This window comes from Grampus griseus, assembly GCF_964374135.1.
Source record: "Grampus griseus genome assembly, chromosome: 3".
Taxonomy (NCBI): Eukaryota; Metazoa; Chordata; class Mammalia; order Artiodactyla; family Delphinidae; genus Grampus; species Grampus griseus.
This window is the reverse complement of record NC_139019.1, coordinates 63622998-63642345: the sequence shown is the minus strand read 5'-3', so window position 1 is coordinate 63642345 and position 19348 is coordinate 63622998. Positions and strand designations below refer to the sequence as shown.

General features: G+C 38.7%; 1 protein-coding gene across 2 annotated transcripts in view; it reads right to left on the bottom strand.

Annotated features, from left to right (window-relative positions):
• Window positions 1-707: 707 nt before the first annotated feature.
• The window catches only part of MSH3 (mutS homolog 3), a 180909-nt gene continuing 162268 nt past the window's right edge, over window positions 708-19348 (bottom strand). For both annotated transcript variants that reach the window (XM_082650995.1, XM_082650996.1), the window contains exons 21-24: window positions 15529-15715; window positions 10566-10695; window positions 3736-3907; window positions 708-1401 (exon numbers count right to left, since the gene is read on the bottom strand). In XM_082650995.1, the coding sequence (XP_082507121.1) occupies window positions 1293-1401; window positions 3736-3907; window positions 10566-10695; window positions 15529-15715 (598 nt within the window). In that variant the 3' untranslated portion in view covers window positions 708-1292. The remainder of the gene's footprint in view (window positions 1402-3735; window positions 3908-10565; window positions 10696-15528; window positions 15716-19348) is intronic.

Here is a 19348-nt window from a genome sequence, read left to right as displayed (position 1 = left end):
TAGCAACCAACCGCTCGCCATCAACTTGGGGAGACTTAATTGACTGTGTCCAGGGCTCACTGTTAGGGCCATTGTAAGAAATGATCTAAAGGGACCTTCCCTGGCGGTCCAGTGGTTAAGACTCCGCACTTCCACTGCAAGGGGCACAGGTTCCATCCCTGGTCGGGGAACTAAGATCCCGCAAGCTGCGCAGTGCAGCTAAAAAAAAAAAAAAAAAAAGAAAGAATCTAAAGAAGAAATTAGAAGTGTGGCCATCAAGTGAAGGCATTTCACTGAGTAGGAATGAAAACCGAGTGGGAAACAGGATGGAAAGCCTTTGTGCAAAATCATATATTTAGAAACAAAAAGAATAGATATGAGAAGCCAGGTTGTAAGTGCTATAAAAAGCTCAGGGACAAAGCTGAGCACTGTCACCCTAAACATGCAGGGAGGTAGCATTGTTATGAATCAACATGGCTATAAGGTTCAATACCGGGAAGACCATACATTTGCTACATCAATTAGCAGAAAGGTCCAAAATGGGAAAGCTCAGTTCTGTGTACTTGGGAGAAGCAGCAACCTTGGTTCCACAATTAAACCTAAAAAGTAACAAATGTCCCAAATAGTTGAGAACCCCCAAATTCAACATGAAAAAAAATCATATATTATAGCAAGTATTCATCACATGTTTATTACTTGAATGAATGACAAATAATTTAATCCAACAACCTTCAAATTGCTTAAAACTATGACAATATTTAGCTTTTCAAATTTCATATGACCTTACTCTTTCTGTGCTCTAGTTTCTAAAAGCCTGATAATACCTTCTATTTCTCTTCAAAAATTCTTATGCTTACAGTGAATAAACTGGCGGCATTATAAAATTATTTTAGTTCGAATGAAAATGTATATTCCTGCAAGACATTTCAACCAGCTGCAAATTATCTGAACTGAAACAAATAAAATTATGCATTAAATTTTTATATCACTCTAAAAGTTCATGAACTATATATTCTACCACTCCAGGTTTTACTTAGAAGTTTCTGATTTTATTTGAATCTTACCATCCATGAGATTTTCTAATGACATGATAGAAATCTTAATATTCAAAAGTGTTTATACTTTTAAAAGGATGGCAGGAACCTGAAACAGACTTTCTACACAAAAGGCCTCCCTGTTTCTAAAAGGAATATACCACGGTCAGGTTTTATGCTCAGGTCACACAAAGATGGGTTGTTACTAGAGAGTTGTTTTATACAGTTGGTATTTTTAATTCTTTATTTTTTGGTTCCAAAACGTAGTCTTCATTTTCATCAGGAAGAGAAGTCTGTAATTTCTTCCAGTTTGAACTCATCCATCCACTTTTGCAAATCATTTGCATCATTTATCGTCCATAACTTCGCAAAACACTTTAGCCTTTTCCTGGAGAGAAAATAAAATACTATTTCTTTTATAAATGAAATTGTTAGAGGCCACTACATTTCATGGAAAGCTATGAAAAGTCTGTAACATTAGACTCACAGGCAAGGTGATTGGGAAGCTGTGGTTGGGAAGCTATGTCAGGAAGCATCAGCCTTCCTGAGAAACAAGTTTTTCAGTGCTGCTATTATAATCAAGAGACCAAAGCTGTGGATCAGCTCTCTGACTCCGGGGAGGGGAAAGCCCAGCTTCCTCCCTCTTCTAACTCAGTCAGAGGCTATGTGTGCTCACAGGATGAAAAGTAAAATTGATTTAATAATATAATGCAGGCTATGGAAAGAGTAAAATGCCAACATAACAGAGACCTACTTAGGGTCTGAAGAGGGAGTATATGAGTTCCAATCACTGCTCCAGCACCAACTAGCTGCGTGACCCTGGTTTCCTGGTCAGCTTCCTACCCCCACCTGGCCTCATTTTCCCCAACTATAACATGGGGATGACAGCAGTACCTATCTCACAAGGCTGTCGTAAGGAATGAGTTAATGTATGTAAAGCAATAAGAACAGTAACTGGCACAGTGTCTAGGCTGCTGCAAAGGACTGACTGCCCAGACTTGCCGGTGCACACAGCAAGCATTCAATAAATATTAGCTATTACCAAACCCACATGAATGCACTGGATTCAGTTTGCTTTCTTTGATCTCGCCAATGGAATCGATGTGACAGGCGCTTTTAGTGAAAAGGAAAAACAATAAATGCAGTGTATCCTGATAAATCATCAGATTCCATCCCAGTGCAGCCTCTTTCTATAATTCTGTCTTTTTAAGATAACTTTCTAGATTTCAAAATGTCATACATTAGTCGGAAGAGTTAAAATATTTATAAATAACCTGTGAATTTCACTGCTCTTGCTTTATAGGCTATATAGCAGCAACATGTATAAACTCTCATATTTTATCACCATCGTGCTTATGTATCTTTTGTAGTAAAGTTTTATTCTAGTTTCTTTAGGGAAAAAGAAAAATAAGAAGACAACAAGAGAGGATTTAAATCAGCCCAAAGAACTACGGGCTAAGCTTATTTTTAAACTCTCACAGATGATTACTTTTCTCTCTAGAAAAATTTTATGTTAATCTATTATGTTACAAATAACTAGAAACAAGCGGTCACTGATTATAACATTTGTTTCTAACTTGGCATTGAGGAAAGGATCCAGAAGAGAAAGTCAACAGAGGAAACGACATGTCTTTTATAGTATTCCAGCACTTTGGACCTGGTTCACCACCATTTACCACTGCAAAGTGTGGAGTGCAAGGCAGAACCACAGAGGCAGGAAGAGGAGAAAGAGAAGTTGGTTGCACAACTGTACGTCAGTATACAAGTTGGCAAGTGCTTAACTAATATTAGGTGTTAAGATCTCAATATTTAAATAGGGGATGATTTCCAGAACTAAAACATATTCTTACAGTATAGTGGTCAGCCAAGATGTTCTATTGGACTAACAGCCTGTTCACTCCTGGTCATATGGTTATGGACCAGGGCAATCATGTCCTGCCCCAGGCCGATCAGACTCTCCAAGCAGAGAAGGAGTGGGGTAGGAGGTAGGTGAGGAGCTTATGTTGTTTTATAATATAATCTTATATTTGGGGAAAAAAGGCTATAATTTATTATTTATTAGTATGATATTTTCCTAGGAATATCTTCCTTCCAAAGTATGTCTCAAGTTTATATGAAGATTAGTATATATACTGACTATATACTTGCTGGCTATCCAGGGTAAAAAGTGAGTGCATTCACAAAAGCGTTCCTAGATGATGGAGAAGTCGGTTAGAATGAAAACTTTGTCACAAACAAATCCACAAAGTAAGTGACGTGTGGATACTGACTCTAATCACCTAGTTATGTGATATTATTATTTTCATTCCTGTCCTGACAGAATTCTTCATTTCTGAATGCAACTACTGCATATCTGAATGCAATATATGAATAAAAGAAGTACTCTAAACATTTTATATATTGAGGTTTCCATTAGTAATTTTTTGCATAAACGAATATTTTAGGCAACGAATGTGTTGGTACATATTAAGGAGTTAATTCTTTAGAAAAATGATTAAAAGGACCAATTTATCAACTTAATAAAGACCTGACTAGAGAGGCATGAGTGAATTCACGTGAGCTTTGGTAAGAGCTGTTTTCATTTTATTGTAATTAAATGTTTCACAATACTTGAAGAGACACTTGAAGGAAGTTCTGATGTTCATTTACAGGACAATCCTCTTCCTGGGACAACTTGGAAGATTTCATTATAAATCAAAAAATGCAGCACAATCATTCTGACCTTTTCATATTTACTAATCCTTCCAGCTCTTTTGATTTGCTAGCTGCTTTCTTTAAAATTTCTCCAGGAACATCTGCTAGTTTAGCCACATTGAGTCCATAACTCCTTGCTGCAACTCCTCTGGTTATTTGATAAAGAAAGGTGACAAAATCAGGAACCTGGTCTTCTTCACCTAAAAAATAGAGTTAAAAGAGAGAGAGAGAGAGAGAGAAAGAAAACCATGCTTGAAAGTTGAAAGAAATTAGAGGATTAAAGACAACATACAATTCTTATAACTTTATTCAATTAAAATTTATAATCTGAAAAAGAAATCCATTGTTCCTAATCCCTTGTTAGCTCCTTTTATCAATACTACATATCTAGAAAAGGGTAAATACTGCTTTGAAAATGCTTTTGCATTTAGAATCTATCTTTTAGCTCAGTTAAAATGGTTTTTAACAATTACTCATTGTAAGCTAAGAAGTATTTAGTTTTATGCTGTTTGCTGAAAAATTTCCACTGACCTTCTATATCAAAAAAAGAGTGATTCTGATACATGGTACAATACAATTTCTCCTTTAAAAATAGATTTAAAAAAAAAAAGTGTTTTCCAGTGGAAGAATATATGCACCAGTCTTGTAATACACTCTGTAAATTAACATATATAAAAGATGTTTCTAAGAGTGCTAGAAACAAAACCACAAAAACAGATAAGGAAATATTACATGTTGCACAGTTTAAATAACAAGACCGAGAAATTCTGGCTTCTTAAAGATCCTAGTTAACTAAGAGCTATACATATTGAAGTGGATGCTGTCTGGTACCACCCAAATCCCACTCAGGACTGAAGGGTTTACTGCCCCAACTGTCAGGAAGGCTGTTAAGCCTGCAACGCTCAGCGGTGTGCTCTCTTTGGGAACGTCCTCAGCTGAAGAGAACTGCTTCACCCAAGGTCGCGTCCCATCTTGGGAAACCTGCGTCCAGTGACTGGTTGCTATGGGGGTTTGCAGGCAGCCTCTAAGATGGCCACCAAAGTTCCCTGCCTCCTAGTGTTCAAGCCCTTGTGTCACTCCCTCTCCTTGAGTGTGTGCTGGTTCAAAGGACTTGCTTCTAATGAATAGAATATGACAAAAATTATGGCATGTCACTTTTGAGATTACATCATGAAAGACTGTGGCCTGTCTTGGGCACTCTCACTTTCTTTCTGGCTTGTCTGCTCTGAGGGAAGCCAGTGGTCATATTGTGGGCTGCCCTATGGAGGTCCCATGGAAAGAAACTGATGTCTCTGGCCAACAAGTCAGTGAGGGCCTGGAAGCCTACCAACAGCCACGTGAGTGAACTTGGAAGTGGCTATTCTGAGGTCTGCCAACAGCATGTGAGTGGGCTGGGAAGTGGATTGCCCCAGTCAAACCCTGAAGCGACTGCTGCCCTGGCCGATACCATGATGTAGCCTGTGAGAGACTGTGAGGCAGAGGTGTTCAGCTGAGCTGCCCCTGGATTCCTGCTCCACAGAAATTATGAGATAATAAATATTTGCTGTGCTAAGCTGCTATGTTTTGGGGGGTAATTTATTACGCAACAGTAGATAACTAATAAAAGGTATAAGGCCTGGCTCTCTCACCCGAAGTTGAGGTAACTCTGAAGGACCAACCCTCGTCAGAGCTCTCTGCAGCGTGGGCTGAAGCCTTATAACTGTAACCCAGCGTTGATCGTGAGAGCACTCCCCAATAAACTCCGGCATGTAAACCTCAGAATCTGCTTCCTGGGGAACAGTTTACCACACAGTACATATACATGAAGTTAAAACTTCTAAAGAATTGGGATATGATGAAGTACAATAAGACAAAGACAAGACTGTGAAGGGATTCAGAACAAGCCTTCCCAAGATGTGCCACTCTGGCGTGCAGAGTGTCTGGGGCTGAAGACAGGGGAGGCCCCACAGGCTCAGGAAAGGCTTTTTAGCTCCCCCTTCAACGGCCTGAAAGAATTTAGATGGAGGTAGGGGGGGCCCTGGCTCAGAGACAGACTGTTACCACAGATAACGTTTATCTGAATGACCTATGTATAGGGCAAGACAAACATCTAATTACCAAATATCTGTTTTTCTTATTTCCCTGTGAATTACCGTCCTCCCCTTTGATGCCCAGTCTCCTATCCCATTCCTTAGCTCAGGATGGCACAGAAGCCTCAACTGCCTGACTTGCCCTCATATTCTTATGAGGCCCCCGTAGACACATAATTAAATTTGGTTTTCTCCTGTTAATCTGTCTTATGTTAATTTGATTATTAGACCAGCCAAAGAACCAAGAAGGGTAGAGAACAAATTCTTCCCCAACAGCTGCATACAGTTTAATCTTTGATAAACCTAAAGCAGCTCGGGATTATGCAGCTTGTATTACAAAATTCAATATAATTGCACGGTATTGCAAAAATGTCCAAGATGAACCAGATTCACAATGACTTCTGAGACCCTAGTATACTTATTATTATAAGTTTATCAGGAGCTTTTCTCATATATTATTTCATTGGATAAATGTGTATGCTTTATTCTTTTATCCAGCTAAAAGCTAAAAAGCCAAAAGACTGAACACAACGGAGAAAAAGGATAATGGAATTTTCTTTAATCTCCTCTAAGAATTCAGCAACAGACAAATAATACCTTTCTAAGGGTGGGTGCTAGAGGTGGGAGGTGAAAAGAAGGCTGACACTCTCAGAAATACGTAGACTAAAACTCACATTACAAAGCACTAAGAATACCTTTTGCCTCCAAATAAAACTTAAGGAACACAAAGAACAGGTGACAAAGTGGGTGGGAAAAGACTAGGAAAGAAGCAGGTAGAAACCAGTACCTGCTAACCTGGATAGTTTTTTGTTACCTTTCAATGCTCACAAGACCCAAACTGAAGTGAACAGCAGTGGGGTATCAAAAAAGCCAATTCTTTTCATCTCAAAGACAAGTATTGCCTTTATCACTTCAACTGGGTTAGTCCTAACTGATTTCTCCACCTCCAGCCTCTCCTCTATAATCTAGCCTCCACACTGACCTTTCTAAAAAAGAGATTAATTCATCTGTCAGTCCATCTATCCATTCATTATCCACCTATCCATCTACCCATCCATCCACCCATCCATCCATCCATCCACCCATCCATCCATCCATCCATCCATCCTTTTCTGAAAGCCTACTAAATGCCACAAAACCCCCTCATTTAAACACTGCTTTGCTGACGGCTTTTTCCTTTTTTTTTGCTTTATATACATATAAGATGTAGTATATATAATATAGCTGGCTAAGAAATGTTTCTTAAATATAGTTAAATTATATAAAATATGATATTGCTCCCAAAAATCTCATTAACATAACTCAGTACAAACAACTGCTGAATTTGTCATCATATGCTGGTCTCTACTTTAGTACTAATTATGGTAGTTCTTACAGCATCAAGGTAAATAATGTAACCACTCTTCCATAATCACCTGAAGGAGCTATTTTTATAGTTACGTTCTACTTCAGGACTATCTTTCACCACTCTTCCATGGGAGAGAGAGGGAAGAAGAGGGAGAAAAGAGAGAGAAAGAGAGAGGGAGGCGTGTGTGCGTGTACAAAGGAAACATGGAGGTGGAGAGAGCCAGGTCGCAGAGCAGATGGTAAAATGACTCATTTCTTTACAGCTTCAAATAAAAGTTCTTAGTGAGGACCCTACTTGTAAGCTATGACCAATTTCTTAAACAGGTATTACTGAAAAGCTTATCTGACACTGCTTAGAGTCAGTGAAAGTAATCATTCAAGTTTCTGTTTGTTACAGGGAAACTTAGCAAAACTGTTTTAAAGCAAAACTCCTCTAGACAGGTATTAAAGAGATGTGTGCTGATCAAACAGTTTCTGAAGTCACTTTTAGGATAGATTCATAAAAATTTAGAGATGGATGAGGTTAGGAGACTTTTCCAACATCTTATGGACTGGAAGAGACTAAAACGCAGGTTTCTTACTGCTGGTCCATTGCTTTATCTACCACACCAAAGGAAATAGATAAGCATAGTATCTTGGAAGTCACCCAGAAGGTCACTGGGGCATTTTACTGATGACCAATGGCCTCTAATCTAGACAGAAGAGGAATTAGGTCAGAGGTAAAGGATGAAGCACAGATACAGTCAGGGATAATATTGGAAGTAAGCAGGCAATGGAGGAATGCTTCAAGTTTCTGAGTGAAAATTATTTTCAACCTAAAATTCTAGCCCTAGCTAAATTATAAATCAAGTGTGAAGGTATGGAGACATTTTCATTCATGCAAAATCTTAAAAACTTTACCTTCTTTAGTTGATATTATTAGTAGCCTATCCAAAATCTATTCCACCTCTAAGAAAACCCTGATTTATAAAGGAATTAACTCCCTGACCATTTATCTCAGGGAGCAGTGTCCTCATATCCAGCTCCAAATGTTGACCCCAATTAGTCTAGGCTGATCAAAGTTATCCCTTCCATTCTTACTTCTAGGAATTGGTTTAAGAATGATCATGTGATTCAATCCTGAAAATAAGATAGGACACTGAGGAGAAGCTAGTGGGTATCTAAGAAAAGTTCCCTTGCTCCTAAGAAAGAGTCACAGGAAAAGCTGGTCCCTCTTCTTCCTTCCGACATCGTCAATTCTGGATGCGATGCCCAAAAGAGCTGCAGCCATCTTGCTGCTAGTCTGATGATGAAACCAGCAGGGCAGGAAGACAAAGCCTGGAGAACTGCATAGAAGACGAGCTGAAGCCCACCCTTCCTGAGGTTCCTGTAATACGAGATTATATGTATCCTCATCGTCTGAGCTGGTGTGAGCCCAAGTGTTCTGTTACGTGCAATCCAATGCACAGAGGAGAGGTTAAGAGACTTCCTAGGATGACAGCAACATCTGGGCAGCAGGCCTAGGAAACAACCAGTTCAGATGAGCAGGAGGACAAAGGGCTCCAGGAAGAATGACACCAGTGGGGAAAACTGGAACCAACAGGTTCAGTCATGTGGAAAACTGTCTAGAGAGGTGTTTTGCAAAGCTATTGGAGGATACAGGAATTTTCAACAATAGACTCAAATAAAACAATGAAAGAATGAAAACAATTATTACCTTCAAGAAAAATGTTGTACAAGAAAGAAAACATACTTGGCTCATGAGTAAGCAATACCTACTGGCAGTAATAGTGAAAACAATGAATGTGAATGAAACGGAAAAAATGTGAAACTATTATACCAGGAGGAAGGGGAAGGGAGGGCGGAAGACCCTCATTTAACAGAAGTCAGTAAATATTGTGTCAGGTTGATGAACCAAGAGATAGGAAAATAAGCACAGTATTTAGAACTATGGAAGAAATGGATGAAAGAGTCAAAAGCAGTTGCCTTGGGACTGGGATGGGGAGGGGCCGTGGAGTAATAAAAGGATGGAAGCAGGGGACCACTGCCTGTTAGCATGAGTCTTTAGCTTTATTTAGTTTATAAAAATTATGTTCATGAATAAAAATCTAAATCAATAAAATAAAATGCCAAAACACTTAAGATGTAAGGGTCTGGGTTAGTAGTCAGTTCACATCAAACACTTACCACTGACCCTTCCCTGCTAGTGAACTCTGTTTTGTTTATCCCATTGGATTTTAGCTTATAAGCTCCTCCTGTCACTTTGGATGCAGATGAATAGATACAAAACTGCTTCCATGAGAGAATTTATGATGTGTTTTTCAAGACCGCATGGTGGTGAAAGGCCAGGACTGCCTAACATTACATTTATCTTAGGTCCAGTGCTTTGTTTTATTTGGGCCAGTTGCCTGATATCTTTTTCAGGTCCATCCTTACTTATTACTTTTCCAAAATAAAATTTGGACTCTGGAGTATCTTTGATAATGGATTTTCCATTGTAGCACACCAACTGCATAAGCCATCACTGGCCCACAGCTTAAAAATATTATTATTGGGCTTCCCTGGTGGCACAGTGGTTGAGAGTCCGCCTGCCGATGCAGGGGACACAGGTTCGTGCCCCGGTCCAGGAAGATCCCACATGCCGCAGAGCAGCTGGGCCTGTGAGCCATGGCCGCTGAGCCTGCGCGTCCGGAGCCTGTGCTCCGCAACGGGAGAGGCCACAACAGTGAGAGGCCCGTGTACCGCAAAAAAAAAAAAAAAATTATTATTGAACGGGGAAAAAAAAAGCTAAAATCTACTATATTACTTACAGCACTTGAATTTTTTCTATTGGCTAATGATGTACTTTTTCACGAAATGTTTCATTTCTGTGACATGAGTAGTAAGCAGAAGGCTAGGAAAAATACTGTAGCTCCCATATACCATTTCTAGCAGAGCAGAAGAGAACCTGCAGGCAGAGGACATGGATTCTAGGCTCAGTTCAGCCCCCACCCAGGTGGCTGACATGGGGAACCCACTTTACCTGAGATTCACTTTCCTTGTCAAATTAAGATAACATGTATGGCCAGTATAGAGTATTGCTCTTAGTAAGTTATTAATGCTAAATGATATTTGGGGAAATGTACTGAGTATTTTTAAAGATAACTAATACACTTGACTGTTAGGGCATCTTTTCTGAGATGGATCTAAGAATAAAACCTAAATGACCCCCTCACCCCACTTTCTTCTTGTAGAAAAATGAGATAAGGAGGGCCAGAGAAGGATTCAGACATGGTGAGGATAAATGCAAATTCTATCTGACCCTAAGCTTAGAGAAAATGAATTTGGACAAATGTCAATTACAATCAACATTCACAGCTTTCATGATTAATAAGCAATAAGTTCATGCTCCTATGAACTTCAAGTTATAAATTATGAAAACCAACAGAATTCTAGTTGTACTTACTGCAAGAACAATTCATACCTGGGTCCTGTTTGCTTTCATCCTCGTTGACCAAGAATCCCATGTGATAATTCCCCACCTGTTGTGAGTAACTTTTTTCTAATTCACAGACTGGTGGATAATGGGTAACAAAGAGGGTTAAGGATTTCACCTAAAGCAGTGAGACACAATGAAAGTTATTTTATTTTTAAATTTTAATTTAAACTTTTCTCCAACTTTATTTTGAAAAATTTCAAACCTTCATAAAAGCTTCAAGACAAGTACAATGAACACTCATGTATTCTTTATCTAAACAACCATTTGTTAATATTTTGCCATACTTCCCCTTTCTTCCTCCCTCCCCCTCTACACACACACACACACACACACACACACACACACACACTTTTTTTCCTGAACCATTTGAGAATTGTAGACATCATGACACTTGGTCCCTAAATACTTAAGATTCTATCTTCTGAGAACAAAAACATTCTCCTATATAACCAGAATAAAATTATTACACTCAAGAAGCTTAACAATGATATAGCACTATTTACTAATATATAGTCCATGAATTTCCCTTACTGTCCCAATAATGTTCTTCAGAAATTTCTTTATATTAAAAAAAAAAATCAAGACTCATGTGGTACACTTAGTCATGCCTCTTTAGTTCCCATTAATCTAGAACAGTTCCCAGACTTCTCTTTTTTCACTTCTATGTCTTTAAAATTTTTGAAGTATCCAGGAGGGCTGTTTTGCGTAATCTCCCTCAATTTGGATTTGCCTCATTCAATTCAGATTAAAACTTATTACCAGCAATATTACATATATAGGTAGGTGACATACCCTTTTCAGCATATCACATCAGGAGGTACATGATGTCAGTCTGATCTATTATTGGGAATGCTAAAGCTGATTATTTGGTTTAAGTGTGTGCCCAGAAGATTCTTTCACTGTACTGACACCTCTCTCCTTTGTAATTAATAAATAACTTGGGGGGTGATACTTTGAAACTGTGTGAATATCATTTTCTCCAACAATCTTGCATCCAAAGGTTTTACTATCTGTTGATCATCATTGCCTGAATCAGTTATTATTCTGGTAGTTAATAAATGTCGATTACTGGGCATATACCCTGAGAAAACCAAAATTCAAAGAGAGTCATGTACCAAAATGTTCATTTCAGCTCTATTTACAATAGCCCGTAGATGGAAACAACCTAAGTGCCCATCATCGGATGAATGGATAAAGAAGACGTGGCACATATATACAATGGAATATTACTCAGCCATAAAAAGAAACGAAATTGAGCTATTTGTAATGAGGTGGATAGACCTAGAGTCTGTCATACAGAGTGAAGTAAGTCAGAAAGAAAAAGACAAATACTGTATGCTAACACATATATATGGAATTTAAGAAGAGAAAAAAATGTCATGAAGAACCTAGGGGTAAGACAGGAATAAAGACGCAGACCTACTAGAGAATGGACTTGAAGATATGGGGAGGGGGAAGGGTGAGCTGTGACAGGGCGAGAGAGAGTCATGGACATGTACACACTAACAAACGTAGTAAGGTAGATAGCTAGTGGGAAGCAGCCGCATGGCACAGGGACATCGGCCCGGTGCTTTGTGACTGCCTGGAGGGTTCGGATAGGGAGGGTGGCAGGGAGGGAGACTCAAGAGGGAAGAGATATGGGAACATATGTATATGTATAACTGATTCACTTTGTTATAAAGCAGAAACTAACACACCATTGTAAAGCAATTATACCCCAATAAAGATGTTAAAAAACAAAACAAAACAAAGCTTTCTCTATTAGCTGGAATTTTGTAAAGTAGAGTTTTCCCTTCTTCCTCCCTACCCTCACCATTTTAAAATTTATTTTTGTGTTGTTAGTATCAATACAGACTTGTGGATTACTTAATTAGCAATGTTTTAAAGCACAGTTATATGTGTTCTAGAAATCCCTATCTTAAGGGAAGTTAACACCAAATCTTGGTCTAAACATTAGCAGCAGAGGGTAATCAAATTGAAGAACTCCAGTTTTGATTCATCTGCTATTCGCCTTATTAAAAGTCAGAACATATGTCTTTTCTCTAAAAACAATTACAAATAAACCTATTAAGGCAGAATTTCTTTGACAAGTTGCTCTTAAAATCTGCCCTGAAATATCTTAGGACCAGCTGTCTCCCCAGTGTCCCTTCCCTGAGCTGACGGGCATTTCTAGCTGGAAGACCTAAGGGTTTGGGTTACACCACTGTCCCCCTCAAGGCCATTTTCACCCTGCAGCAGCAACACGTAGCCTCCCTGACTCCTCCTTTTCCTCTCTTCCCCATCCCAGCAATCAAAAGACATCATGAAAAATAAAGATTTTCATCCATAAAAAAGTTAGGGACTCTTGTTCCTGAAGAAGCCTCTTCAATGACTTAACTCCAAAGTAAACTTTATCTAAAACTAACACTTTCTTCATCAACATTTAAAATATACAAAAACTGCTACAGAAGCAATGAAAACATAAGTGACAAATTCAATTCTGTCCTAATTTGTTCCTGAAGGTTCTTAAATGACTCTTTGAAATTGCGACAAACTGCTTTTGGCAGCCAGCCTCCAACATGGCCCCAGAGATCTTCGCTTCCCAATGCTCATGCTCTTGAGTGGCCTCTTCCACACTGATCAGGGCTGGCCCTGTGTACTCAACAACATGATGGCAAAATAAAATGCACTGCTGCTTCTACCTTGGCCTCTTGGAATGCCTCCTCTGGGGGAAGCCAGATGCCACTCTGTAAGGATACTCAAGCAGCCCATGGAGAGGCCCACAGCGAAAGAAACTGAGGGCCCTGGCCAATCGCCAGCACCAACTTGCCAGCCACGTGCGTGAGCCACGTTGGAAGAGGATCCTGTAGCCCTGGGTGATAACTTGACTGCAACCTCAGAAGAGGCCCTGGGCCAAAACCACCCAGCCAGGCTGCTCCCAAATTTCTCACCTCCAGATACTCTGAGAGACAATAAATGATTATTGTTGTTTTAAGCCACCAAGTTTCAGGGTATTTTGTTATGCAGTCATAGTAACTGATACACTGCTATAGAGTAGATACAATTAAAGGAAACTCGAAGTTGACAGATTCAGCTCTGTCATAATTTGTTCCTGAAGGCTCAAAACAAAGGAATGTCTTAATTAATCTAGTTTTTATTAAATGAAAGATTCTTTAAATTCTGTAGTGCTTTACAATTTTCCGAAGTGTCACGCACATGATTTCATATATCCCCATAATAACCCTTTCTCCCCTTACCCCTAAAAAGCCCCTCCCTGCTTCCTTCTCCCCACTAGTTTGCTCTCTGTATATGTGAGTCTGCTTCTTTTTTGTTATATTCACTACTTTGTTGTATTTTTTGATTCCACATAAGTGATATCATACAGTATTTGTCTTTCTCTGTCTGACCTATTTCACTTAGCATAATGCCCATCCATGTTGCTGCAAATGGCAAAATTCCTTTTTTTTTTTTACAGCTGAGTAGTATCCTTTTTTTTTTTAACATCTTTATTGGAGTATAATTTCTTTACAATGGTGTGTTAGTTTCTGCTTTATAATAAAGTGAATCAGCTATACATATACATATATTCCCATATCTCCTCCCTCTTGCATGAGTAGTATTCTTAAATGATGTTTAAAAAGTGTGTTTTGGAGGCAGATATAGAACTATACTGAACCTGTAGTTTCTACAATGATTAAAGAAAAGTTCCTGAGCTATATCTTTTTGAAAATACAGAATTTCTTTAAAAGTAAAAAGTATTTATTTTAAAACAGAAAATATGTCATCATTAACTATGTAATCTAACTAAACGTTTAAACAAAAAACTGAGGGCCACAAAACTTTAAAGAAAAGGGGATTTTATTTTTGCAAAGAAATACGAGCAAAAATGTGCTTTTATTGGCTATTTAAGGAAGAAAGAAAGAAATGAAAATGGAAGGAAGACACAGAGACAAAGAAAAGTTAAAAAGTAGAGAACAAAATAGAAAAAGAAAAACCAAAGAAGAGACAAGGTTCAGGCGCAGGTGCTAAGGTGAGAGAAAAAAAGGAGAGATCAAAATGAACAAAACCAGAGACAGTTAATAAAGGGGACAGTTTGATGGAGATGACGGAGGTGCAAAGTTTGACACAAACAAAAGTTCACATTCAGATGCTTAGAAACGAACTCTGGGACTTCCCTGGTGGCGCAGTGGTTAAGAATCCACCTGCCAATGCAGGGGACATGGGTTTGATCCCTGGTCGGGAAGATCCCATGTGCCGTGGAGCAACCAAGCCCGTGCACCTCAACTACTGAGCCTGTGCTCCAGAGTCCGCGAGCCACAACTACTGAAGCCCGCGTGCCTAAAGCCTGTGCTCCGCAACAAGAGAAGCCACCGCAATGAGAAGCCCACGCACTGCAAGAGAGTAGCCCCCGCTCGCCACAACTAGAGAAAGCCCACACACAGCAACAAAGACCCAATGCAGCCAAAAAAAAAAAGAAATGAACTCTAAAAAAAAAAAAAGACACATGCACTGAAGGTGTTACTAAGATAGAGACACCGAAAGATCAGATCAAAGGTCTTATAAGGAGACCTTCTAGGATATTGTTGAAAAAAGTATTTCACAGGGCAAAAATGGCACTATCTCTTATTTGGTTCTTTTCTCAAGGATTGGGTTGCAGGTGATGGGCCCTGCTCTTGATTTAGTTTGCCAAGGAGAGTAAGATACAGTTCTAGGTGGAAATATTGCCAAGGAGGCCTTTCTCCTACTGACCAGGTTTATTCTGCCTCAGCAAAAGAAAGCAAGACACATCAAAGAACTACAAACGTTACTTAGGGCCAATCTACCTGAGTTCCATATATAGCATTTGAATGATCAATTGCAGGAACAGGATCAACTGCAGGATAATATTGAATATTTTGAAACTGAGGTCAGGAAAACAATCTGTATAGTATGCACCATTCCTGTACAAAAAGGTATGCAAGATACTTACATCTCTAATAAAATGCTCAAGTGTAGCATAAGCAATGGCGATTCCATCATGGGTGCTTGTCCCTCTTCCCAATTCATCCAAGATAACCAAAGACTGTGATGTTGCTTTTCTTATTATTTCTGCTGTGTCAGCCAGTTCTTCCATAAATGTACTCTGTCCTTTACATATGTTATCTGCAGCCCCCATCCTACAAACAAGATGACAAAATCCTGATTTTCCTCTGAACTTCATTATTAGGAAGCCAGACATTATTTTCTGAGCAATAACTATAAAAGATCCCTACAGGGGTCTATGTACTTTGAGCCAATAACAGCTGAAATTGTATTAAAAGAAAATATGTTGGATATAAAGAGTGTCTAACATCAAATGGCACCTTACAGAAACATTCTGGGTAGAACCTGAGGTACTGGACAGAGCTCTTGAAAAGCAGGGAAACCTCTGACTCAGCCTCTTTCTGACCAATCATTTCAAATCAAGGTTTTAGTACTCACAGGGGAAAACAACGCTTCTCTGTATCACTGTGTGCAAAATCCTTGAGTACTAGGATGCTGTACAATCAAAGGCTTTTTCCAGTGTTTCCTGAAGAAGATTCCACACCGATATTACAAATTAAAGTACCATGTTGAAATAAAACTTTTCTTTTCTTTTTTTTACTAGAACTAGAATTATGGAGGTTTAAATAACCTCAGACACCTAATACAGGTTCCTAAAGTGGACTTCATGGAACAGTGTTCTTAGAGATGTCAAGAAACAGGTTCAAAAGTTGTAAGGGCTCTTTCCTGTAAGACTTCTTAGAGCCTTTAATATTCTACTACATATTGTGCATTTCTTACACCTGATCTAGTACACAGCATTTCTAACTCATTTAACCATGGACCCTTGAAACTTCTGGAGCACCTTCTGACAATAATGGTTTACAGAACACATTTGGGGGAATGTAAAAAAAAATCTGGGGGGAAAAATTAGGTATTTGCACTCCACGTCATGTAGTTTGCAGCAAAACCTAAAATTCAGACTCTGACCCACTAGCCAGCTTTGTGGACGCTGGTGACTATTTTCTCAGCAAAATACCTTCATCAATTTAGTTTTCCTACAACAGTTCACATGTGACCTACAGCAGCATAATATGTCTCTTATTTCTGGAAAAACTCATGGTAAAACCGAGCCTTAACTATCCTGTGGCTGGAGCCACGTACTGGGCAGGAACAATGGAGTATAATGCCCACCTCCTCAACTTCCAAAGACTGGTGGCACCTTAGGAGAACTGCTCCACTAATCAGTGGCATTTAGAAACTGTAATTAACTATATCTATGATGGAGGTGATAGTGCTGTCGAGTCCGTCTCCTTTAAAATCGATAACTACAAAACATAATTTCTGAAATGTTGCTAACTCAGGAGCATTCTGGTTACTTTTTCAAAGTTTAAATCCTGTTATTTACCTCAATTTTCAATGTTTACTTTACTAATATGTTCCCTACCACAAAGCAAGAATATTACACTTTCCTATCTCTGCAACCACTCTGAATTCTTCAGAACCATAATGTTTGATTCTCACTTAACAATGTTTGATTTTATTCCTGACAGGTTGTGAACTGACAAAAAGAACATATCTTTCGCTGATAATAAAATAGCTCTGATAAGGCAAATATCTGGGGGGGGGTATCTTTGATTCAAGAGTTAGAAAAACAAGCAAGCACTGGCTAAGATTTTAATGAAACAGTTTACGTATACTTAAGTGCTTTCTAGAAATACTACGGTAACAGAGTGGTCTCACTGGGAACTGCAGGAATTGTAGAATGCTTTGGGGAAAGACATTCTAAGGTGAGATTTCAAAACAGGAGGGAAGGCTGAATGATCAATCAATAAAAAAAGATGGTAGCTAATTGGTTCTTTCAGGAAAAAAAAAAAAAACGACAACAAAGATGTGTCCCTACTTACACCATATTCCAAAATCAATGTATATGAATTTAAAAGTTGAATGTAAAAATAGAAACCATACACATACCAAGCAGTCTAGATGAAATTTAATCTCTAGACAGGTGGGTGGATGGCTTTATATACATGGCATCAAAACATGTGTGCAGCAAAACGCCACGGTACCAATGTGTCTTACGGTATTACAGGGTTTCTGTCCTTAAGGAGGTCAGGCCAGATTTCAGGGGATCTTGGGTGTATTTTTATTAAACAATGGTCCCAACTCTACTATTAGACCAGTAGTTTTCAAATACCTTTTACCTGTTAAATCCTTTGTTCACATGAAATTTTACAAAGAAACTCACTCTGCCAATGAGATCAAAGGAACACTGATTTGGTCAAGAACCCAGCACTGAGGCCTCGCTTCCCTTCTAGAGGGGCCGCTGTGGGATTCCTAACACCCTGTAGAACAGTTTGAAAGCCACTCCATTATAGGAGCCAAAACATTTTTTCACAATTCTATTTTTCCATAGCACCTGATGATAAAGTAGCAATGCTGCCCAGCAGACACTAAAGAAATGGTGGCGCCTTAACCAGTCACTGAGGCCACTGGGGAAGTATGTGTTTGTAACTGTGGGAACTGTTTATTGATAAAAATATTTTCTGGGGCTTCCCTGGTGGCGCAGTGGTTGAGAGTCCACCTGCCGATGCAGGGGACAAGGGTTCGTGCCCCGGTCCGGGAGGATCCCACGTGCCGCGGAGCGGCTGGGCCCGTGAGCCATGGCCGCTGAGCCTGTGCGTCCGGAGCCTGTGCTCCGCAACGGGAGAGGCCACAGCAGTGAGAGGCCCGCATACTGCAAAAAAAAAAAAAAATAAATATATATATATATATATTTATTTTTTTTTTTTCTGTTAACTTCTCAAGAAATTTCCTTTAAGGAATTCCTCTTCTTAAATTTATTTTTCCAATAAATTTCAGCAATATAAAGATTTTATATGATTCTGATGGACACAGAATTTTATCAATAAATCCATTTTCCTTTTGGTCTTGGTTACTAGGAAACAACTGGATAGCACCTTATGATGACAAATAGCAACACTGACTTTATCTTAGGTTTCTATCCTTACTTGTCCTTGATCTTTGAATACCATTTTACTTTCTTGTTGTCCTGCTCTATTGTATATATCCCAGTAAACTGTCTAAAATAAGTTTTGGAAATAAGGCAGGGTATAACACCATTAACAAAAGGTCTGTAATTTTCTACTAATCCAACAAGCATTTACAACACATCCTACTGGACAATGATTCTGAAATTTTTCAAATGTTAAAATATGTTACAGATTTAAGGAATTCAGAACATATGTCATTATTATCATTCTGCCTGTATTTGTATTCAAATGCAGGGAAAAATGGAAAATGCATTCTTTAGGTTTCATCTCAGAGTAAGTTTGCTCTGACAGGTTACAGATACGTGATTAAGAAAAAAAAAATCACTCTGATATTTTTAGGAGTGGTGGCTGACTAATCTTTCTAATCCCCTACTCCCTCCTCGTCTAACCCTTATATAGGTCAACAAAGCTTAATAAAGCATTAATGGAGAAAAGAAATTACTACTTTTTTGAATCAGTTTCTAAAATCAAGAACACTTTCATGAAAATTTGAACAAGGGTTTGTTTTTATGAGGTCTTGATATTTTGAGATAACATTCTAGATGTTTCTAAATTATAGCAAATAGGGTGGGGCTCTGTCCCTTCAAACCACAATCTTTGGGCCTTATGAAAGGAAAATGCTAGCATGAGGGAGAAATTCTGAAATTAACAGGTGGAAAAAAGGATTCTTTATATCGAATGATAAGTAATTGGAGCTTAAATATGAAAACTGTTAACTAGAGGAAATGATTATTG